At 44.4% G+C, this 25,008-nt stretch overlaps 1 protein-coding gene and 1 pseudogene across 3 annotated transcripts; one reads left to right on the forward strand and one right to left on the reverse strand.

The window, feature by feature from the left end:
* Positions 1-24,944, forward strand: LOC147455155 (GTP-binding protein-like protein). 3 transcript variants are annotated; one of them, XM_086513994.1, is made up of 11 exons: positions 1-296; positions 5,607-5,795; positions 5,893-5,949; positions 22,477-22,587; positions 22,683-22,745; positions 22,879-23,133; positions 23,213-23,359; positions 23,470-23,497; positions 23,579-23,649; positions 24,337-24,396; positions 24,495-24,944. In XM_086513994.1, the coding sequence occupies exons 1-11, from the start codon at positions 30-32 to the stop codon at positions 24,561-24,563; spliced, it is 1,317 nt and encodes a 438-aa protein (XP_086370120.1). In that variant the 5' UTR covers positions 1-29; the 3' UTR covers positions 24,564-24,944. The 3 variants fall into 3 exon arrangements, with proteins under 3 accessions (XP_086370120.1, XP_086370121.1, XP_086370122.1); XM_086513995.1 differs by having other exon boundaries at positions 5,893-5,946; XM_086513996.1 differs by lacking the exons at positions 24,337-24,396; positions 24,495-24,944 and adding an exon at positions 23,808-24,080.
* Positions 9,290-10,828, reverse strand: LOC147455156 (uncharacterized; annotated as a pseudogene).
* Positions 24,945-25,008: the final 64 nt, after the last annotated feature.

The raw sequence follows: 25,008 nt of genomic DNA on the forward strand, positions 1-25,008 counted from the left end.
AAATTGGTGCCCGTGAAGAATTGAGGGTGATGGCTATGCGATGCTGCTACTCAAAGAGCTGCCCGCCTGCCATGGCTGTGGCCGTGGCCTTTCCTACAGTCCGCAATCCTTGCTTCAGAGCTGCCCTTGTTCCATTATCCACCTTCTCCTCACCCTCACATTGGAGCGCTCTACATTTCATTGGCGCCGCTCAACTTAAGTTCTTCTCCAGCAGCTCGGGCAAGATCAGCATGAGCTTGCGAACCGGCATTGTTGGCCTTCCTAACGTCGGCAAATCCACTCTTTTCAATGCCTTGGTATGCGCCCCCCCCCCCCCCCCCCCCCCCAACACACACACACACACAGAGAAAAAAGTAAAAAGAAATCTCTCTCTCACACACAGAGAGAGAGAGAGAGAGAGAGAGAGAGAGAGAGAGAGAGAGAGAGTACATTTGGAAACACAAGCATTAGTTGTAGGATGGGTAATATGTTTTACAAGCACTACTACCACAGCTTGCATTGTAGGAAGACCCTCAAACATATTATCACACACCTTACAATACCCTCAATCACCCTCGATCTTTCACTCACCTTTGCCTTGTGCACAATAATTTCTTTGATGACCTACACATGCACACGCCCGTTATGACCCACATCATCATATTTGGCACAAGAAGGGAGGTTAACACATATTTTTAGATCATTAAAAATGAATTGAAGGGAATGTGGACCATAAATGGAAAATGAAGGGAATATAGACAAATTGGGTACATAGAAAAAATATATACATGATGATTCCAGACTTAGTTGGCCTAAAAAGTAGGCCCCATGCAAACACACGCTCAGACAACCCACTCACATACTCATGCATATGCAAGGACGCACACATATATACACTTGAATGTCAATGCATGAGTTGCCAAACAAAAGGCTTGCTTTATATGAAAGGTGCTCTGAAGAGGTTACTGTTGCTTCAAATACACATTTTATTTTGAAGGAAAGGTTGCATTTCATCGCAAAATTTGTAATGTCCCAGTCATATGTTGGTAGAAAGCTTTGCTAGAGTTTTTAACCTCTTTGGTTGTCCTATCGGCGGACCTGCTAGTGCTTTGTATCTCCTAGGGGCGGGTTTTATGTAGTGAGGGCTGTTTTGTGGCTTTCCTTGTCCTATTTGAGGTGTTACGCTCCATTGGGACACATTTAGCCATGTTGTGCGCAGCCATCTACTAGCGGCACCATGATCTCTCACTTGGTTCTTCCCCCGGTTGGGAGTGCTTGTGTATATTCCCTCTTCCACATGTACATAGCGTTAGTAGATGTGCACATGACAGAGTTCCTTATCATAGACAATAATTTTCTCAGCATGTCACACCTCAATAGAAAAGAACACCTCAATAGAAAAGAACTTGTATCCTTTTTCTATTAATCTTAAATTTTACAAGTGTGTTTTCTTTTTGTAAAACAAGATAGCTAGAACAGTGCACCGTAGTATGATCACCGATGAGTAGTCGCAGGTTAAGGTGGACCCACGGTTAGAACATAGATAGTCGCGTGTGATTTGTAACTCCTGTATATCGGGGTCATACTTGCACATAGAAAGGGTTCATGCCTTGGAGTGTGGGCTAGATCCGCCTGAAAAGATAGTAACAATCAACAAGATGGTATGATCTTGAAGATTGCTAATTATGCATATGTAGGCTGAATGCATTGAATGCTTTATCTCCTCATAGAGATGTTAAATCCATGTTTTGAAGAAAAACCGTATTGTTCTCAGAAAGAGCTTTCAATTGATACTTATATTAACTTGTATTTTTAGCAGTTCCAAGATGAAAGCTTCTAGAAGATTCTAGAAGCTTCTAGAAGGAAGGTTCCAAAAGGAGGACACGTGGCGGGACACTTGTCACAAACTGTCCAAAAGATGAGACACTTGTCAAAAAGCTTTCAAAGGAATAGACAAGCGTGTGGATACTTGTCAAAAAGCTTTCAAAGGAAGAGACAAGTGTGTGGACACTTGTCATGCCAACTTTATTTTTTACTAAACACTTGTCACAATCCTCTTCAACTTTTCCCTTTTCTCTTGAGGCAACTTCATTATAAATAAAGCCTCTTTCTCTCTCAGTTCCCCATCTCTCCTAGTTGCTGAATTTTCCTCTACCGTCAGCCCAAGAAACCATAGTAACAGGGGACGCCCTTTTTTTGGCTTCTCGTCTCCACTTTTCTATCCCACTTGCCGTCCCGCCCTCTTTTTTACACTAAAAATCCATATGAGTCCCGTTCCCCGTTCCTTGTCCCGGAATGCGTCCCTTGTGACTATGCAAGAAACTCCCTTCATTACCATCACCATCTCTTTCTACGCTTACTATTCCTTCATCCTCAAGATGCCATATCTCTCTGTCTCTCTCTCTCTCTCTCTCTCTCTCTCTAGCTTGCTATCTTTCAGGGAAGCACATCTATAAATCTGAAAATTCTGATGTTTCCCTTCAGTTTTGCGCTCTTCTATTCATCCTACAAGCAACCAAGACACTAGATCTCTTCTCTAACATATGCAGCAACCAAATTTTATCTTTGTACATATGTTTGAGAAGTCTACTTATGTTTACTTTTATGCATGTGCACAGGCATCTTGCATTGTAAGGACATGGGTCCTATGGGCAAGGCCACCGGTACGGCTGGACAGTGTGTACGCTAGGGAGAGGCTATAAGATAGCACGGTTGGGTGGAGACTAGTACACGCATCACCACCGCCCTTTCACTGGTATCAGAGCTATTTTTGGAGAAGAGGAAAAACGGGTTGCATGTGCATGCGACGCGCTGCTTCTCTCCCACGTTCGGCAGACACCGATGTCTCCGCTGTGCAGCAAAAGAAGACAGGCGCGCGCACGTGGACAGACAGTGACAGCCGACCGCGGTCGCCCCATCTACGCCCTGCGCAACGCACGACTAAGACGGGCGACCAGGCAAAACTCGACCTGCAACTCTACGACACCGAGGCTCCGAAGGCTTCCGTTGGCGCCATTGGTTGCACCCGTAAGAAGGCCCGCTTAACCCTTGCATGAAGGAGGGTTGAACCCACCCCATGAGGGTAAGAGGCCAACACTTTACCATCAGGCTATTGATCCTTGTTGTGTATAACAAGGAAAGATAGCATACTTGTGTTGAAAGGAAAACTAGAAGGAAAGGGAAAGCTTCAAACTTCAAGGAAGTAGCTTCACCCTTCCTTTTCACTTCTTGGAGGAAGGCAAGTTTTCCTCCAAAAATTCTTTTTTCTTCAAAGAGGTAGCTTCAAAGTGAACAAAAGCCTTCACAAAAACGACGGGTTTTTGTGAAGAATCAACAAAGGGTTCTTACAACGAACGACACGTGAAGCGTTCCAATTCCCGCAAGGCGAGGTTCGCATGTAACGCAAATCACGGTGTAAGGTGCAGCGGAATGAATGTTGAACTTTGCTCAAGATGAGTGCTTTGAACTGTGCTCAAGGTTCCTTTTACTTACAGAAGGGAGAGCCTTCCGTTCCTTTAGTGAGAGTGCAAATGATCACAAACAAAGTGGTAAACACTGTGAATGAAGGTGCTGAGACTGAGAGATAGAGAGAGAAGAATACGACACCAGAATGTTGTCAAACCCTCCTCCGAAGACCCCACTCTCTATGGCGAGAGCGGTCGACTATTGATTGCACAAATCTCTACAATGCTTGGACTTGCCGACGTTGTCGACGATGACGAGAACAATGACGAGACGGGCTGAAATCTGAAAATGCTAATGGTAAATCTGCAAATATTTATCTGCTGAATTCTGACTCTATGTCGGTGACGATGTGACGACGACGCGTTGAAAACGCAGGTGCTGAAATCTGCGTTTTTCGGGTTGAAACTGTAAACCTTGCGGAATTTGACCGTGCGGCGAGGATCTGCTGTGGGAAGGTGAGATCTGCGAGGTTCGGGACTTGTACTGCGGGTACTAATTGCTGAAAACTGAAAACGCTGGTCTTCTTGTGGCCTTGTCGCGACGGAACTGCAAAAACGCTGAGGTCCAAGCTGATCCAAAAAGCGCTAGGGACTGAATTCTGATGCTGTGGGAAATCCACTAACGCCAGGGCTGATCTGATGTCGTGAAGGGGTTCTGCTGTGTCTGCTAATGCCGAAGCTGCTTTGCAATGCAAAAACGCCAAGGCTTTGTGCTGCTGTTTTGCTACATCCAAAAACGCTAGGTCTGGCAATCTGCAAACGCTAGGTCTTTGGATGGGGCTCTGCTGAGAAGTTGCCTGTTGAGCAAGGTGCTCCTGCTGCCTCTTCTGCTAGAAAGTGCTAGCGCTAGGGTTTCTTATATACAAACTTAGCAAGATTGCCCTACCTACTTTCCAACAAAAGTCACTTAAAAATATTAAGTGAAAAATGTCAAAAATAGGGAAAATAGGTTTTTTGCTCTGTAAAATGATCTTGATGGAATCTGATGGGAATGCTGATGATCATGCTGTGTGCAACCAGAGGATATGCATCTACTCCTAAGTGTCTGGACATGCACGGTCTGCGAACAGACTCACAAAAGTGCCAGATCACTTCCTATTCTAGATTGACTTGACTGAACCGAACCCTAGTCATGCTGTAGCTTGTCCACGGACACATAGGGTTGGATGTGTCACGTGACACGCGGAGCATACAAAACACAAAGACTTCAATTTCACAAGGTACAAGTTGATGTTTTTTTTTCTCTCTTTGCATTAGTGTGTGTTTACCATGGCCAGTGAGGATAGCCCACCTACACACACGTTTGATTTTGAGCACGTAGATAGTCGATGAAGCATGTCCACGTGGCACGCAGAGCCTTGTGCACGTGACAATGGATAGTAACCACCCATAATGTCTAGTGTCTTTGCAAGTAAATTACATTTTGCATGCATGTCAACCAAAGAAAGGTCAAGCACAAAATCCGAGAGCCCTCGACAATCTCATTGTGAACATTCTCACTTGTGGAAGCACCTTGCATGATCAGATGCACTTGGAGAAACGTCCTCAGCTTGCATCCAAGGAAGCTTGTAGAGAGTGTTGGGTAGCACATAGCCACCAGCATCTTTGCTGCCACTCTCGCCTGCAATAGTGGCGCTGCCGTAATGGGCTCACATCACTCCATTAACAGTGGCCATTGCTGCTTGTGTTGCTCCTTGCCATAACCTTTTCCCACCATCAATGCCTTGTGACAACATCTTGGTTAGAGACATACAAAATTGTTGCACAGTAAACTTTGGAAATAGCTTATGCTGCAGAGTTCAGTTTTTTTTAGAGGATTGCTTTTATTTGAGGACGGATGTTTGTGGCATTCACAAATGTGGCTTTACCTTGCCACGTGGAAACTTGTGGTTGCAGCATAGTCACATGTTGGGGGAAATTTTGTATCCATGAAAGAAAATGTTTTGTTATTCAGCATGACTTCTTTGGGGAATGGCCAGCTAAAAGTGCGTACTCGTATAGTTTGCCTTGTGCTTGCTCTGTACGTTATTATTTCTCTGAAGATTATTTGAAATTTATATAGATATGTGCTAGATCTGCTACTTTGGCTTCAAGTTGTATATGCCAAGTGAAGGGGAGACAGATTTTAAATGTCGTTCGGTGTTTTCTTTTTTGATCGTTCAGGTGGAAAATGGGAAGGCACAAGCCGCAAATTTTCCGTTCTGTACCATAGAACCAAATGTTGGAGTGGTAGCTGTTCCAGATCCTCGGCTAGATGTACTTTCTGGGTTGAGCAAGTCACAACGTTCTGTTCCAGCCAGTGTGGAGTTTGTAGACATTGCTGGACTTGTGAAAGGAGCTAGTCAGGGAGAGGTACTTTAAATAGCATTGTCTGCTTCGACTTTTTTATGGTATCTTACTTGTAAAAGAGGCTTGTGTGTATCATCTATAACCCAGTCATATCTTTCAGGGCCTTGGGAACAAATTTCTTTCACATATTCGAGAGGTGGATTCTATAGTGCAGGTGGTTTTATTTGCACATTGCATCTTGGACTCAATTTGTAACAGTTATTATGACTATTTGAATGCAGACAATGTCAATTCAAAGGCCCTCTTTTGCTATCTTCTTTTCTTTGTTATAACCTTTTGGTTAATCAATTCATTCTGTCTAAACTTTAACGTTCAGCAACAATATTTTGTTGAGACTGTTTTTTGTTTCACTCTTACATTCTTCTTCCTTTTTTTTTTCTTCGGTAACATCCATAACCATCGCTGATTTGAACAAACAGTCAGTGACATAGTTTTGTTCCACATCGCTAAAAGAAGAAGGAAGACTACGGACTCAATGCTCATGTTAGTTTTCCAATTTTAATTTTTGCCATAAGTGACAATGTTGTTTTCTCCAACGTGCAAGGATCCAAAGAGTTGTTTTACCTCAAAAGGATAGGTTGTAGGGGGGTGGTAAGTGGGGCTTGATTGAAACTCTTTAGGTTAGGTTTCAAGATATACAAGACTTTGCATAATGGTCATGTGTCGCGTTTGAGGTATTGACACGTTGAAGACCAGTTGCAGAGAATTTCTATCAGGACGCAAACTATTTAAGATGCATGTTGAGGAGTATATGGTACGACTTTGACCACTCAATGGGCTACATTACTTTCTACATCACTTGCGATCTCCAGGTGAGGTATATAACAAACTATTGAATATGCATGTTTAGGAGGGTATGGTACGACTTTGACCACTCAATTGTGGTACATTACTTTCAATCTCCAGATAAGGTATATAAAAAACTATTTAAGATGCATGTTTAGGAGGGTATGGTACGAGTTTGACCACTCAATTGTGCTTTCAATCTTCAAAATCTAAGAAAGAGGACTCGTCTCTTGTGCCCGTCGCCCCCAGCCCTTAGTCGTCTCCCTCCTTCCTCTCACGCTGTCACTTGCGTGCCGCTGCTGTTGCTCTCAGTCACTGCTCGCTGTACTGGTTACCCTTGACCATGCAGCATTGCGGTACAGCAAGACTTTTATGGTTAGTCATATTTTGGTTAATCTCCATGGAGTAGTGCTAGAGGCATGGTTGGTCATATTTTGTTCAAACTTTGTGGAATAGTGCTAGAAGCAGAATTGAGCATGTATATCGAGCAAGACGGTCTGTAGCACCAGGAAAGGTGGGCTACAGGAGGACAATTGAGCATGTATATCAAGCAAGACAGTCTGTAGCACCAGGAAAGGTGGGCTACAGGAGAACCTTGTCTACCATAGACCATTTTTTTACTTTGAGATGTATGATTGATCAGGCCAAGGTGCTGAAGAAGTTGTATTGCTGATTTGTGGACTTCTGCAAAGCCTTGCAGTACCACAAGAGAGGCTATCCTGGCACCTATAGTCACTGGATATAACATCGGAGATGATATGGGGCATCTATGCTTTGTATGAGCGAGTTAGTGATAGGGTCTGTTAGTGATAGGGTCTGTTGCGCAGCAGGGATCTAAGAGATCATTGCTGGCACTATTGGTGTGAAGCAAGGGTGCCCACTGTAATCCACCCTATTTAGACTCTACATCGACAAGGGAATTGACTTCACTATGCATGGCGGTGGAAACGGGGTCCACTTATTAGGTACACTAGTCCATATCGTGTTATATGCGGATGATATTATGTTGGTCTCTTAATCGATGGGAGAATCGATATTATGCTGGTCTCTTAATCGATGGGAGGATTCTCTAGGCAGTTGATGACTCTAGGCAGTAGATGAATTTTTGGATAGGGAGGGATCTTACACCTTGGGAAGGTGAAGGTTGTGATCTTCCATACCTTGAGACTGTCAAAGTTGACGATGTGGAAGCGTAGAGACCAAGGGGAGTGAGCACGAGAGAGAGAGAGAGAGAGAGAGAGAGAGAGAGAGAGAGAGAGAGAGAGTGTCTCCTGAACCAATCAACCTTGGCAATGAAGAACTGAATGTGTATACAATGGAGGCAAGGGGTTGCTTATATAGCAATTTTAGTAAATTGCCCTACCCAAGACTTTGACAGATAAGTAAAATAAATACTTAAAAGCCAAACTAAATAATGGGATCACATTGGGCAGTTCACTTGAGATGCCAAAACTTTAACACCCTCTCTGCAGCTCATAGTGGACATCAATAGTGAGACCAAGTCGATGGAGAAGCTACCATAGACACTCCAGCACCGGTCGGGATACTGGATACACCTCGATGTTGCTCTCCTCAACTTTGTACCTGAAAGTAATGCCATCTTGAGCATCGGTTGCCCTTTGTAGAAACTTTGAACTGTAGACCATACTATGTCCAAGAATCCCCATTCATGAACTGTGAACACATCACGTCCAAAATATAAAACTCCAAGATAATGAAATGTTGGAACACATCCTGTCCATAATCTGACCAACAACAATGAATTGGCTAGCCGATCCATAGTGTTTTAGACGTCTGATTGGTTCCCTGCCAAATGCATGTGCATTGAACTCCGACCTATGGGTCCAAACACCAATAACTTGAACTCCAACACAAGGGTCCAAATTAATTATAGGGAGCATTGCTTGCCCCTCTCTGTTACTCACAAGCCTCTCTTTGACTGAAGCTAGTGGTGACACCTGTCATTTGACTAGAAATCTGACGTCGAGGCCACTGTGGCCACCGCCACGAGTGCCATGTCGATCTCCTTTGCCAAATCTTTATTATCGTAATCTCTGTCCAGCTTGCCTTTCTCCTTGTGTTCAAGTGAATTCTTGCTTTTGACTTTGGCTTCCAACTCTCGAGCCAAACAAAGCGTCGAATCACAATCATGATTGTGGTCGTACCTCTCGGATACCGAGGCAGCTAACTGAGTACTGGTATCGCTATCCGTGTCCAACTGACTTTGCCGTTGCCCTGTAGTGAACTCCTCCATTTGCTTTTGACTTGACAAACTCGAGCCAAACAATTTGTCAGGTTCCTTGAGAACTGTGCCGGTGCATAGGCCGCAAATTGGACGGTTGTCGATCCGTTATCCATAGCTTTTGGTTGGTTTTGGTCGTTGTCGTCGGGCCTCGAGCAAGGGGGTGCCTTGTTGAAGTTGCAAAACTTGGTATTTCGTACCTTCTCGCACTCCAATAGGCCACAAAAAATCTCTTCACTGCACCAAAATCTTCCCTCTTTTGCCACTCTCAAGCCGCTCGAATTTAGCTTCCGTCTCCGCCTCTTCCGAGCCGCCGCGTAGCACTTTAATGGTGGCTGCAGAATGTGCACCAAGCCGGCTCCTAAACACATTGAAGGGAGTAGAGGAGCTAGCGATGGGTGTTGAGAGCCAATGAGCAGAGAGAGAGAAGATTGCAAGCGCTGTGTAGACAGAGAGGGAGAGAGATCGTACGTTGGTTTTTCATGTGCTGTTGGCACACCTTTCAATGTTATGTTTTATTATCTTTAGGGTACAAATATGAGGGTCACTTAAAGTGACCCTAGGGGTGGTTCACACCCAAAGTATAGGTGAGTATAAGTAATGTACAAGAGAGGTGGCCAGAGGACCTTCAGACCCAACAACCTCCCACTTAAAGGCCCGATGTGGTACCTTTAAGTAACTCCCACCAAGTGTAAGCAATGCTGATGTTGTTCATGTGCTGAAAGCAAACTTCAAAGCATCAATAAGATCTGGCTTTGTGATGTACATATCACTTGCCATAGCCACAACATCATCAAAAGCACTCGAAGCTATGACAAGTGTTTCGTCCACATCAACAATTTCCTCTATGACCACACTGGAGGCCACATTGGCCTTGCTAACATCCTTAGAAGAAGAGGTGTCATCATCACCTTTAGCATCTTTTGCATCCTTCTTCTTCTTACCATGCTGCTGTTTCTTCCTCTCAAGCTCTTGCTTGTAAAATCTGCAATCGGGCTTTTTATGCCCTTTGCGTCCACATTGATAGCAAGTTATATCTTGAGATTTTCCCTTGCTCTTACTCCTGCTCTTGCCCCTATTGGCCACATTGTTCTTTTTATCTTACCCGCCCCTTACATTATAAGCTATGCCACTATCTTCACCACTAGCTTTCCTCCTAATTCCTCATTGAGAATGGAGCCTCTTACACCATCAAAGGTTAAAGCATCATTGTTTGACAACGACACAACAAGGGCTTCCCAACTATCAGGTGAAGTCATCAAAAGAAGAATAGCTTTCAACTTGTCATCAAATGGTTGCAGCCCTGAATCCTGAAGCTGACTCAAAACACCTGTAAACGCATTCAAGTGCTCAGATGCAGGCTTTGCCTCATCTAATTCCATGTTTGCAAGCTTCCGCATGAGATGAACTTGATTCACAGGAGTTTTATTCTCATACGAACTAGTCAACTTGTCCCAGATAGCATATGCAGTGTCAAGACGCTTAATGTCAGTAAGCACATCATGTGACACAACCATTTTGATATAAGCAATAGCCTTTTTGTTTAGCTTTGCCCAATCTGCATCTGACAAGTTTTCAGGCTTTATCGCAAGCAATGTATCTTCGCAATATTGTTTTAAGAAATAGAATACCTTGCATCCTTTCCTTCCACAAATCAAAGCCTGTGCCGTGAAATGTTTTGAGTTCCATCAAAGACTTTGACTCATTTCTACCGGTAGATGCATTAGAGGCCATTTTCAAGGCAAAAGACGCAAAAATGTGCTGCTGAAATTTTGTGACAACAAATTAATACCTGAGAAAAACAGCCTAATTACTACCCAAAACTCAGTACAAATGAGCCAGGAACAAAGACACTGTATAGAGGACAATGTAATTATGCATAAGCAGCATAAAACAGGGGTAAATTTCAGCTATAAATGCTGAAATTTTCACACAAAATGCAAGAACACTCCCACTGCAGTGGTATCACCAAAAGGCATGTGCAGAGAGGTCTAAAGCAACTGCAACATGTGATTTCAGCAATACATCAATTCTGAAGGGAACATTCCGCAAGTAATATACTTGTGTTTATCACATAAATCTCCTGTACATGTGAAAAGACTCCCAAACTATGCTCAACAGGACGACAAATTGTAATACATGCTACAAATTGTCCTGAATTGGATCACCTCTGCAAAAGCCCCAAAAAATTTACTGAGCAATTTGCTGAAATTTCTGAAAAATCAGCAAAATCCCCAAATTTCCGAACTCGAATCCTCGAAATTTCTCCTGTAATTGCACCTGTAAGTAGTAATCTTGAATAATCTTGCACAAATGTGCAAAACCCCCAAGTTTAGAGCGACAATTTACTGAAATTTCAGCAAATAGAGCAAAACCCCCAATTTTGTGGGTGAATTGGTGTTGCCCAAAGTGTCCCAAAAGTGCCTGTAATACCTGTGCTTGCTGTAATCAACAGAAAAACACTTGTTTTTGAAGAAAAACAGCCTAAAATGGCCTGTTTTCAGCTTGTTTTCAGCATATTAACACCTGCAGGCTGAGATATCGTCGTTCTTGAGGTGGGGGAGGAGAGAGAAAGTACCTGCGCTGCTGTTTTTAGAGAGAGAAAACTGCGCAGGAGAGAAAATGTTGATTCCTCGCTAGGGGTTGCGCCCAGGAGTTGCCAATCTTGCTCTGATACCAGTTTGAAGGGAGTAGAAGGGCTAGCGATGGGTGTTGAGAGCCAATGAGCAGAGAGAGAAGATTGCATGCGCTGTAGAGAGAGAGAGAGAGAGAGAGAGAGAGAGAGAGAGAGAGAGTGGGTTGTTTTTCATGTGTTGTTGAGCACACCTTTCAATGTTATGTTTTATTATCTTTAGGGCGCAAATATGAGGGTTACTTAAGTGACCCTAGGGGTGGTTCACACACGAAGTATAAGTGAGTATAAGTAATGTACAAGAGAGGTGGCCAAAGGGCCTTTAGACCCAACACACATTAGGACGCCGAAGTCTTTCCTGCCAAGCCTATTGACTGCTGAAACATGTCCCAAAAATTTTCTCTGATGGGCTTCAAGGTGGCAAGACCAAAACTGCCAGTAGCGTTTTAAAATGCTGGACAGTGGGCTGCCTTCGTTGAGGTTTTGCCATCGCCAGCAGTAGGCTACCCATGCAGCATTTTGAAACGCAACAGGGCAGGGAAGGCAGAGAGCGTGGGCGGAAGAGAGGAAGGGTGAGTGCCAAGGCTGCAACATTTTGAAACGCTGGCAGGCTGAAGGTGCCAGCAGCAAGGCTTGCATGAAACAGGCAGGGCATTGGGGCAGCGTGTTGAAACGCCGCCTTAAGAGCTGTGTGGCCGGGAAGAGGGGCAGCGCTTGTTGCTGCAGCAAGCTGTCTGTCAAAAACGCCAGCGGAGGGTCTTCCAACAGAAAACGCCACCAAGCCAATCGCACACACCTTCTCCTCAATGGCAGCTCCTCCTCCTCCAAGGCCTTCAACGTCGACAAGCTGTGATACCTTGTCAAAGTCGACGATGCGGAAGCGTAGAGAGAGAGAGAGAGAGAGAGAGAGAGAGAGAGAGAGAGAGAGAGAGAGAGAGAGAGAGAGAGAGAGAGAGAGTCTCCTGAACCAATCAACCTTGGCAATGAATAATTGAATGTGTATAAAATGGAGGCAAGGGGTTGCTTATATAGCAATCCCAATAAATTGCCCTACCCAAGACTTTGACAAATAAGTAAAATAAATACCTAAAAGCCAAACTAAATAATGGGATCACATTGGGCAGTTCACTTGAGATGCCAAAACTTTACCAGAGACAGGGTAGGAGCCATGCCGCATTCACACTTGCAGTTGGTCAGGTAGAAATAGTCACTTTCTACTTTCTATAGGGTGCTTTTTTTGGTAGCTGTGGTCTGCTTCATTATGGGAGCAGCCACCAGAGCCCCAATCTACCTGATGATATGCAGCTCTACCCATGCTAGAGAGGCAGTGTCACTAGGTACATTTGTAGGAACCCTAGACAAAGGGGTGGCTATTTGATACTTTGGTCACCCCGGCACCGATTCGTGGAGCAGCAGTTATGGGCACCAGGCTTAGTGGAGAGCGACCCCAGGTAATCATGATTTTGAGTGACATGCAATAAACATGATATCATCGAAGCGGAGATTGTTGTGCCTCCTATTTTGGTGGGATGTACCTTCTGCTTAATAGAGGGATTCAGAGAGATTTCTCTTGTCGTCTCTCATATAGAGCTTTGGAGGTGTCTATATAGCTTGCCGAGGCAGGAGGCAAAGGATTATTGTATGCATAGGTGACATAGTGGATCACATAGTATGAGATAGATATTGACACCCATTATTGGGCATCGACGACATTAGTGGGGATGTCGTGGTATTTAGTCAATACTATGCATGATGGAGCTGATGGTTTTATTGTCTTGTGGGTGACTACCACGGGTCTGTACCTTGCACTTTCCTTTAAGGGTGAATCTGGGCTTATCCTGGATTCATCTAGGCATATTTTTTAGTCGTATAGCGGACATGCAAACTTCACATTGTGGAGTTCTCATTTGAGTTACGACCAGTTGATATTGTGCTAATTCTTTCTATCTTTTATGGTGCGTATGTCCTATCAACTACCTCATTTTTGTGCTATTTTTTTCGAGTTAATGATTGTTTTAGTGCTAGGGTTCATTATGGCTGAATTGCTCTTGATCTCCGGAGTCATGACATAAACTTAGTACGTTGAACTTTGTGTTGATGTATGCTCATGTGTGGGCGTGTGATGTGTGTTGTGTTTGAGAGCATATGTTCGCTGTTCTACACCCACCATTGGGCACTAGGGACGTTAGTGGGGATGTCGTGGTACTTAGTCAATAGTATGCATGATGGAGCCGATGGTCATATTGTCGTGTGGGTGACTACCACGGGTCTATACCTCGCACTTTCCTTTAAGGGTGAATTTGGGCTAGGTATATATGAGATAGATATCGACCACTTACCACCATTTTAGTATGACACAACTACCTAGCACATTCACCTCTCACCTATAGCAAGAGGAACAGAGTATTGAGGCAGGATCGCTGGCTCTACATATGGGAGACATGGATGTCACGCAAGCAGCCTTTGCTGTTGAAGATTCTATACTACAAAGATGTCACGTGCACACGTGACATTGGCTCTGTGTGCCGCATGGACATGCCAAACGTTCAATAATATCTCTAAAGCCTAGGGAATTGAGTTTGGCGATATTGTGAGCCTGTTCGCAGGACTAGCATCTCCAAACCAAGTCCATTAGATTAGGTTTTTGTGAGTTAGAACCCACTTGGATAAATGGTTGGTACACATGTTTGACAGGTCTTATTACACTTTGGTGGGCATTTGGCAACATCAGCATGTAGCCTTAGGATAAATGCAACATGTCGATGAGTTCCTAGGTCAAATACTTTCCTAGCTGTGAAGTACAAGCCTCACAGTACCCTAAAATCTTGTGTGTGGAGATGTGTACATTTGTGCAATATTGAAGTAAAAGTCAGATGTAGTGCGCTTCCTTTCGAGGATGTACTCTTGCGAACTTCTAGTGTAATGTGCAGCGGAAGTGAGTTAAGGTGATAACTCAAGATGAGTGCTCAAGGTGTACTCGAGGTTCCTTTTATTTCAGGAGAGGGATGTGCAATAGACTAGAGAGAGGAGAGAGAGAGAGATACTATGAGTGAAGTTTTTGAGAGACCGAAACCCTCTCTGAATAAGGAGTGGAAACGGCCCCGTATCTCATAGTACACTGTGCAATGACATATGTATTGTAGCTATGTCTCTGGCTCTAGCTGGCATTAGCGGCATATCTTGCTGTTTGTTGGTATCCCTTTGAATCTACCAGTCTCAATCTCCTTCTGATGTAAGGATGTGCGTATTGACCAAGGGCACACCGCAAACCATGAGACATATGTGTGTCCATCATGTAGCTGGGTCGAATCACAAACCCATCTCCTGTGAGGTGGAGAAGATGCTCTGTCTCGTATCTCATAGTACACTGTGCAATGACATATGTAATGTAGCTTTGTCTCTAGCTCTAGCTGGCATTAGCTGCATATCTTGCTGTCTGCTGGTATCCCTCTGAATCTACCAGTCTCAATCTCCAGCTGATGTGAGTATTTGACCAAGAGCACACCGCAAACCATGAGACATGTGTGTCCATGTAGCTGGGTCGAATCACAAACCCATCTCTTGTGAGGTGGAGAAGATGCTCTGCCCCGTATCTCATAGTACACTGTGCAATGACATATGTAATGTAGCTTTGTCTCTGGCTCTAGCTGGCATTATCTTCATATCCTGCCGTCTGCTAATATCACTCTGAATCTACCAGTCTCAATCTCCAGCTAATGTGAGGATGTGTGTATCTGACCAAGGGCACACCGCAAACCATGAGACATATGTGTGTCCATGTAGCTGGGTTCAATCACAAACCCATCTCTTGTGAGGTGGAGAAGATGCTCTCTATAGAAAGCCATCTTCGTGCCCAACTCTTGTGGCGGCTCTATCCATGTCCTCCTGGTGTCCAGCCGGATCAGGTCCTGACGAATGAGTCTAGTAATCTCCTCCCGTGTAAGAGACATCGAGGGTGCCTGAAGAGAGTAGTGGAAAGGGGGCAGCCTGTCCATGGTGAAGCCATGCGTCTGAAACCATGATGTCATCTGTGCATACCAACATGAAGTATCCCCCTGAAGAGCTAACTGTCTGGAAGACTCAAGTGCCAGTCTAGCATATCTGTCTCTAGTAGTACCCCACAAGTTGTGCACAAAGGAGATTGATTTGGTAAGCGCCTCAATCTCCATAGGAGGGGCAGCTAGCTCTGCTCGAATGATAGTGTGGGGTACGGAGGCCTTGGCTCTGATCAGTCGAGAGATCATAGATACCAAGGGCCTCTCCATACGTCTCCAACCATCCTGGCTTACAGAAGGTCCCCATATCTGCACCCCATACAACATAGCTGAGGCTACTAAAGTATCACAGAGCCATAACTTTGTCCGAGGTTCTTGGAATTGAACCTGCGAACACATCCTCTCCAAGCCTCCCAAGGCCGCAAAAGCTTTAGTCAGTCTAGTCTTTGCTGCTCTCCCCAAAGAAAACCTCGGCCCAGTGAAGACAACCTCAAGGTAAGTGTATGCATTTGTATACTCTACAATCTTCGGACCAAATGTGAAAGTCGGTGCTGATCTCCCGATCCACTGTGGTGTGGTGTTAAACACCATAACCTTGGTTTTACCAAGGTTTACAGACAATCGACTATCCTCTGCAAAACTGTGTAATGCATCCAACTGTCGCCGCATACCCTCTGGTGAGTCAGAGATCATCAGCATATAACAACAATGGGATCCACGTCCCTGCCAGCTGAGCACCTCAAGACCAACACTGGATGGGGTCCTTGTCACGTACACATCGAACCCTATGTGTCCGTGGACAAGCTACAGCATGATCAGGGTTCAGTTAGTCCAATCAAGTCTAGATTAGCAGTGATCTGGCACTTTTGTGAGTCTCGTAGACCGTGCATGCCCAGTCACTTAGTGTAGATGCATATCCTCTGGTTGCACACAACATGATCATCAGTATTCCCATCAGAATCCATTAGAATCAGTTAGGGGATTTTTCCAGTGATTTTAGCCTATTTTCCCTATTTTTGACATTTTTCACTTATTATTTTTAAGTGACTTTCCAACAAAAGTAGGTAGGGCAATTTTGCTAAGTTTGTATATAAACAAATCCAAGTTAGCACTAAATGACAGAAGAGGCAGCAGGAGCTTCCCGCTCAACAGGCAACTTCTCAGCAGAACCCATCAGGAGGACCTAGCGTTTCCTCATCAAGACCAAGCTAGCGTTTTTCTGCAGCAGACAGCCCTTGGCGATTTTGCAGCAGATCATCTAGCGTTTGCAGAACCCCCAGATCAGCCTGGCGTTTTTGCAGACAACAGAACAGGCCTAGCATTTTTGCAACTTGCAGCCCAGTCTGGCGATTTGCAGAACCTCGGCAACAGAAACCCCATTTTCAGCCCTAGCGTTTTTGCATCTGCCAACAACCTCAGCGTTTTGCAGATCTATCGCGACAGAATCAGCCCTAGGACCAGCATTTTCAGTTTTCAGCAATTAGACATCGCAGATCAAGTCCCGAACCTCGTAGATCTCACCTTCCCGCAGCAGTTCCTTGCCGCACGGTCAGTTTCCACAAGGTTTACAGTTTCAGCCCGGAAAACGCAGATTTCAGCATCTGCGTTTTCAGCGCGTCGTCGTCGCATCGTCGTCATCGACATAGAGTCAGAATTCAGCAGATAGAAGATTAGGAGATTTCAGCACATAGCGTTTGTGGACAGCAGTAGAAAGATTGCAGATTTCAGCCCTTAGGTCGACTTCGTCATCACCGTCGTCATCGTCGACATAGCCTAGACTTGCATCAATCCCATAGATACCATTGTACCAGATTGTGCGATCATAAGTAGACCACTCTCGCCGACGAGAGTGGGGCCTTCGGAGGAGGGTTTTACAACGTCTCTGGTGTCGTATCTCTCTTCTCTCTCTATTTCTCAGTCTAAGTCTCATACACTTGCACGCTCAGTGTCCATTCACTTTGTTTGTGATCATAGCACTTTCCATTAAGAACGGAAGGCTCTCCCTTCCAGAAGAACTAAAAGGAACCCTTGAGCACAGTTCGGAGCACTCATCTTGAGCAAATCGCAAACAATCATTCCGCTGCACCTAACAATCCCCAACCCCCCTTCAAGGGGCCCCCTCTCTCTATCGCCAGAGAGGTGTCTGCTTTAGATTGTACAAATGCTGATACAATGGCCCTAGATGTTGATGGGATCTAGCTATGGGTGCTTGGATTTGCAAGGCTGAGGGCTGAAAATGCAATACGCTAAGGAATTTGAGTCCAGATCTGCAAATCGATGAGGCTATGGGGCCATGGACTGAGCTACCATTGCCGATGTCAAAGGTGCTGATGATGATGGCGGACTTGGCTGAAATCTGAAAATGCTGGCTGATCCGGAACGCTTGGGCTGAATTCTGAAACGCTGGCTGAAAACTGATGCTTAGGACTGAAGATAGTGTCACTAGGGCTGATCTGCTTCTGAGTGACTGATGAATACAAAAACGCTAGGGCTGAACTGGAACTGCTGGCTGATATAGGCTAATGCTCGGCAAAAACACCAGGGTGCTAGAGTGATGATGAAAAATGCTTGAGGATCTGGGATGCTGATGAGCTTGCTGCCCATAAGGTGCTCACTTATACAGGGAATCAATGCTTGGTCGAGCAGATATCTGGAAATAACCTCACGTCTCTATAATATGCTGGCTAAAATGTCGATTATTAATGAGTTAATAACCCTGTGATAAGAGGTGCTTCATATGCAGATAGGCTTGGGTACCGAGGTACTAAATGCGAACTCTCTCCATTGCCTACACCTAGCAGACACTGGTGGTGCTCATGTGGTAATCAGAGGGTATGCAATTAAGTTGAAGTGCCTGGATGTGCACGTCTTGCGTACAGGCTCACAAGGGTGCCATAACACTTCCTAGGCTATCCTAAACCTCAGAAGGAGGTATAGCTTGTCCACATGCACAGAGGGTTAGATGTGCATGTGACATTGTGGCTAGTGCACTAAACTCAAGGGCTGCTTTTCCTCACACTTTGTGCACCCATTGACCTGAAATTGGAGGTTTTGCTCTCAGACACAAAGCTGGTGGTGACTTGCAGAACTCTAGGTGCCAAAACCTTCTCTCTCTCTCTCTCTCTCTCTCTCTCCCCGACTCCCTTCTTAATGACATCATTCTCTTTAAGAGATCTCCAATTCTCCACATAGATCTGCCTATGTACGTTGAGCGAACTATCTCTCCATATATTTCTCTATTGATTCTAGGTAAGAAAACATCAAAACGCAAAGTCTCATTCACTAAGGCAAGGTTTACAAAAGGGATTGTGATATTGCTTTCTACCTAATCTCTCAAACGTGTTGCATCTAACAAGAGGCGAGTTCATGAGCATCTCGAAGGATGGAGTGTTAGAGCGTGTGCATGATTAATTAAAGTAGCGTTCATGGTCAAGAAAGAGCTCAACGCATTGGTAGAAAACCAAAATGGAATTAATTGGGGATGAAGATGATAAGAGAGATGAAAGAGTGTACAAGTATGCTCCTTATATTGGAGAGGGATGGCATCATGGGCTAGTATAAGATGTGTAGTACAATGCGTAAAGCATCCCTACAAGAGTGGGCTGACCCTAGAAATGTTGGGGTATACAACGTATCATACCACATGCACATCACATGAATGACTTCCAACTAAGCTAGATACACCAGAGTTGCCTGGGAATGGCTATTTTGGGACTTGGAACACCGAAACGCGTTCCGGCTAGTTGGGAATGAGGGGAACGTCCTGGAACGGATTGCCGTTTCCACAGGCTAGTCATCATCGGAACATTGGGGAGAACAACCGAAACGGACAGAACGCCAGCCAACGGTCACATCCGGCCAACGGACAAAAACGGACAGAAAATTGGAAAACGGGTAGACAACCTCCTTATAAATTGTCCCATCCCCTCACCCCTTTCCTTCACAAAGCTCTCTAGCTCTCTCTTGCTCTCAACTTCTCAAGGCTCTCTCCCTTGCTCTCAACCTTTACGCCGCTACTGTCTACTCAAGCTCTCAAGCTCTCTCTTGCTCTCAAGGCTTCAAGCTCTCTCTCACTTGGTCTCAACTTCTCAAGAAGTGAAGCCTCTCTCAAGCTCTCTATCGCGATTCTCAAGCTTTGAAGGAGTCGTGGCTCAAGCGGCATTCGGAAAGCCTCTCTCTCAACTTTCAACTTTCAAGCCCTCTCTCTCGTTCACACCCTCAGGACGCTCATTTTCCCTTCTTCTTCTCTACCCGGTCTCGGTGCCGGTGGATCTTCATTAGGTCTGACTCGTCGCCAAAGGACCCTTGCCACCTCTTGGGACTCAAAGAAGAAGGAAAAGGTGGATGCCGCCGTGGCCCGATTCTTCTATTACGACCATATCCCATTTGTCGCGGCGAGGTATGTTTTATCAATCTTCTCTCTCATTTCTTCCGTTATCGTCGTTTCCGCCTTTTTGATACTAACCTCTTCTATGTGTGATCGAAATAGGTCAAATATTAAAGTTATGGTGCAACGGATAGGAGAGTATGGCATCGGCTATGTGCCCCCATCTTCAGAGGCTCTCTGAACCACTTTGCTCGATCGAGAGAAGGCGATCGTGGAGTCAGCAACACTCAATATTCAACGGCTTTGGACAAAACATGGCGTTTCCCTCATTGCCGACGGGTGGAGCGATACAAGGAAGAGATCTATCCATGGCCTCGTCGCATACTCGAGTGGAGAGATGTACTTTGTGCACTCTCATGATGCCACCGAAAGTGGCAAGTCCGTTGATGTCCTCTCTGCAGAGTGGACAGCTCGATGAGATTGAGCCGGACCTAGAGCTCGATGATGAGGAATGGGAGGATGTCCATGATGTACAGCCGCCTACTACGAATTGGGAGGCCTCTCAGGCTAGTGGGCTCTTGAGTCTTGAGACTTGAGAGTTATGACTTTAGGATTTCCATTATCCTTACCTTTTTGTATGGTTGCTTGCAGCCTTGCCCTCTTTGTAGCATCTTTATGGTATTTGTCACCTTTAGTCTTTTGGTATTGTGATCACTGGTTTGGCCCCCTTGTAGTCTCATTATGGTATATGTCACTGTTGGTCTTTTTGTAGCGCCTTGGTGGGCCTTGTTAGCCAAAATTAAGCGAAAAGTGTTATCTGTGACTTCTACTCTTGCAATTATTTGAGAGCTCTAATCTGTAATTACATGTGTTATTGTGTATCGGCATTGTGTTTGTTCAATGTTTTGTATGTACCATTATCCATGGCCGCGTCGCCGCACATCCCAATCAAGTCATAATAAGGTTGAATGGTCTTCGAATCGTGTTTTTTGTGGGTATTAGAAGAGTCAAAGGACTCTAGTACTACTAGTATTCAACACATAACGCTAAAAAGAGCATTATTTGGGTGTTTTTTTAAGCCTCCCGCTCCACGCCGTTCCCGTTCCGCACCCGTTCCCGTTCCCCCATTCCGCAGGGAGGCCCATCGCCGTTCCCGTTCCTCGTTTCGGGTAACTATGAGATACACACCTAGTTTCATCAAAGGGATAACCAAGAGAGGGGTCACATTACAAAGCCCACATACCCAACAACCCTCCTCTTGGGCTTTGGACTATGACAATTGAAGAGGGGCCTCCAAAAAAAGGACTTCTAAACTCTGTTTAAAAGTGTCACATAGACACAAACTGTAATGGGAAGGCACCACATGCCAAAGCAAACGAATAGACGGAACAAACTTTTAGCACTTCAAATAACATTGAACTGAAAGAGATGCACGACACATGAGACAGGGAATCGCAGAGTTCCACCCCAAGAGAGCACTGGCTTGCACCCCTTTCAGTATTTCTTTATATTGCTTCAACACAACACAAGCCAATACTCCATCCTTTGCACCTCCACGCGGGAGCATGCCAAAGAATGAGCCCTTTGCACATATTCAAAGGCCCTAGGCCCATGAAAAGCACTTTACATGAAAATCTTCAAACTTAAAAGCATGTGGTTTTCAAAAGCTTGTGCAAAAGAGCTGTCTGCAGAATCTGCCACGTCATCAGCAAGCAGCGCGATTCGCGAAAATTTGTACAATGCCACGTGGCAGTGAACGCAAAACGCGGGGCGTTCGAATAGTTGCCATGTCATCAGTTTTTATGCCAGAGAGTTTGTGAGTGTGTCCTGCTTTATTTTATTGTCTTTGGGTCACTTGGGCCTAGTTGTTGGTCCCGCTTGGCGAGGATCTGTAAGTTGGTAAAAACATATGCTTCTTCTTCTTCTACTGCTTCTTCACTTAGAGTTTAGGCCCTCGGCTGGAATATGCATGTCGGATCAGGTCTTCAGTGGCTTGACATGTCAGCAGTTTGTGACACAAACCCAAATATAGAAATATGAGTAAGGGGGCTTAATCAAAACCAAGATCCAGGCTTTAGGCTCAAGTTGAATGGTAGAGGCTTCCTTCACACATGCATAGTGTAATGAAAAACACAACAGGGCGTCAATCTTTGGGGCCATTGTGGTGTTGTTTTCTCAATTCATCTCTTTATCACTCTACACGTGAAGTGCTGATTCGATTGACAGGTTACATGAGAACTTTGGGTCATTAAGCTGGGGGAAAGCTAGACTGAAATATCTGCGTCCATTTGTGTTTTACCGCTTTTCGGTGGGCCCATAGGCCTGTTTCAGAATGTACCAAGTTTCACATACCGTAGGCTAAAGGAGCCAATAACAGACGGGGGTCCAATACAAGGACACCTTGGAATTAAATGCAGATTATCTCCTAGATTTATAAGAATTATGGTTGGGGATGGCCTTGGGAATGGGATGCAAGCTATCTTTTGACATAAGTTTCTTAATAAATTGTGAATCCTAACTTATGAGTCAAATCATTCTAGATTGAATAGCCTTCTATTGGCACCCAGTTCTTAAGTGGCCTTAGATTGGCCCCTTTACCCTACGAAGTACTTACCTTTGCCATATTTATTAGAAGTATGCATTTTATGACTTTCTTAAATCGTGCATTCTATTTAAATAAGCTGAATGTTTCAATGTTGCAGGTCGTTCGCTGTTTTGAAGACAACGATATTATTCATGTGAATGGCAGAGTGGATCCTGAGGCTGACATTGATGTGATTAATTTGGAGCTTGTGTTTTCGGATATTGCTCAGGTAAAACCAGTCTGTGAAGGCAATTCTGTGTGTTCTTTTTGGAGCTTTGTGCAAGGGCTGATAAGTCTAGCTATTTGAATGCTTGAAGTGCACAGATTGAGAAAAGAATGGAGAGAATGAAGAAGACAAGAGCGAAAGATCCACAGGCTAAAGCAAAGGTACTTCCAACAATCAAGGTTTTAATTCGTTCTACCCAGATGAGCAAGAGTGTATCTCTGGGACTTGTTGCTGCTTGTCCATCTCAGATAATTGTCCAAGTTCTTTTGCCTTTTGGCTTATAATTGCATTTAGGAAGAGGTAGAAGTATCTGCTCTCAAAAGAATCAATGATGCTTTGATGGAGGGGAAACCAGCGAGGTCAGTGGAGCTGTCAGAGGAGGAGACAAAGCTTGTACAACAACTCTGCCTTTTAACAATGAAGCCCGTGATATTTGCAGCAAATGTTGCAGAAAGTGATTTAGCTGATCCATCAAAGAATGGTCATGTAGAGAAGGTCATAAACTTGGCAAACAAATTGGGATCAGAGGTAGTTGTTGTCTCTGCCCAGGTAATTATCTTTCTCTTTCACTATATCACAATCTCTCTCTTTATCTGCCCAAGATTATCACTACCCTATGCTTAAACAGGTTGAAGCTGAATTAACGGAGCTGGATCCAGACGAAAGGCTCGATTTTTTAAAATCACTAGGAGTGCCTGAGGGAGGATTAGGCTCACTGGTAGGAGCCACGTACAATCTCTTGGGATTGAGGACCTACTTCACCAGTGGGGAGAAGGTGACATGAATTTCTTCACCGGTCTCATATGTTCTGAGCATTCTGAAGGCATTGTGAGCTTTGCGGCAATACAATTGATGGGTCATCTAACATCCAGCTGCTTGTTGTAGGAATCGAAGGCCTGGACAATTCGTGCTGGTGACAGATTTTTTCTAATTTTCGTAACGCTTTGAGCATGTAGTTTCTGGTTGCAGAAATGTAATGAGTGATGATTTGCAGGGATGACAGCACCCCAGGCAGCAGGGGTTATTCACTCAGACTTTGAAAGAGGCTTTATTCGTGCAGAGACAGTAAGTGATTCCTACTTCCAATATCTTCAATCTGAATGCCCTTGCTAGTTGCACAAAGATTGGTGAATTGTCAGTATGATGCATGGCCAAACTCTCGTAGCTTATGCGACACAGTGATAAAATATGTTGACGGGGTGAATGTTGCATTTTTATCTCAGTTGCTTGAGTGAGTCTTGGGTGCAATTTACTGGACTGGAGATCAAGGCTGCATCCTTATGTTATGTTACACAGTGTGGTATGTACTGGTCCATACAGTGTACAGTACAATTTACTGGAATGGAGATCAAGGCTGCATCCTTATGTATGTACTGGTCCATACAGTACAGTACATACATACGGTACGTATCAGTACATACTGTATGGATCAGCACATAAAATACAAATTTGAGAGGCAGGTTGCCATTTAGGGTTGGGCTCGGGTTTTGGTGCTTTGATGTGGTAAGGGGGTGTTTAAAGGTGTGAGACTTGGGATCACATTCAATGCAATGGGCTATGCTCTAGTGTTTTGTATGAAAATGTGGAGATATATTATTATTTTAGCTGTTAAAGAAAATAGTATGGATTGATACGTACGTAAACTTTTATCAGTACAGAGGTACGTACCTTATGTATTGATTACATACCAGAGACTACGCATCTTTCTACCTTGATGGAGATGAAATTTCTCATCTATCATTCCCTTTGCAGGTGGCATATAATGATTTTGTAGCTGCAGGCTCCCTTGCAGCCGCTCGGGAGAAGGGTCTGGTAAGTTAATCCTACCTGTCGTTTTCACTCGGAATCTTAGCATTCCTGGAAACGATCTTTCTTACTTCAATCTTTTGGATGATTTTTGTACTTGATAGCTGAGATCTGAAGGAAAAGAGTATGTGGTACAAGAGGGAGATGTAATGCTATTCCGCTTCAATGTATAGATGTGATTTTGCTGCAGAGGGGAGCCAAGCCTCTCCTCCCCAATTTTGAAGTGCTTGCAAATGAGAGACATACATATTGGCAACACATTGTTGCTAGCTTGTAAGAGTTTTCGGTTTAATTGAGGCATTCAATTCTTTGACAAAGGCGGAAACGCTGTAATGCCATTAAAGTAGAGAGTTAAGCGCTGAGCATGATGGTTTCCTAAGGTAAGAGTCAAAGATGACCTATGGGACCACAATAAATATATCACCCAAAACTCTTTCCTTCCATCCTAAAGAGTTTTAAATAAACCTCTTTTACATAGGTTTACTTACAGAGCTGTAGAAATTACAGGCAAATCTACTAGTCCTTATAAGTTTTGAATAAAGGTATTTAATGTCTCAAGAATCATGTTAATGTATGCTTGCCACTTGTAAGAAGGGAAAGCCAGATTTTTTATTTACA

This window comes from Adiantum capillus-veneris, chromosome 6 (genome assembly GCF_014529385.1).
Source record: "Adiantum capillus-veneris isolate H3 chromosome 6, ASM1452938v2, whole genome shotgun sequence".
NCBI lineage: Eukaryota > Viridiplantae > Streptophyta > Polypodiopsida > Polypodiales > Pteridaceae > Adiantum > Adiantum capillus-veneris.

Coding starts and splice junctions, on each gene's coding strand:
- LOC147455155 (XM_086513994.1), top strand. CDS start 30: ATGGCTATGCGATGCTGCTACTCAAAGAGCTGCCCGCCTGCCATGGCT. Junction 5,950..22,476: donor TGGATTCTATAGTGCAGGTG/GTTTTATTTGCA, acceptor TCAATGTTGCAG/GTCGTTCGCTGTTTTGAAGA. Junction 22,588..22,682: donor TGTTTTCGGATATTGCTCAG/GTAAAACCAGTC, acceptor TGAAGTGCACAG/ATTGAGAAAAGAATGGAGAG.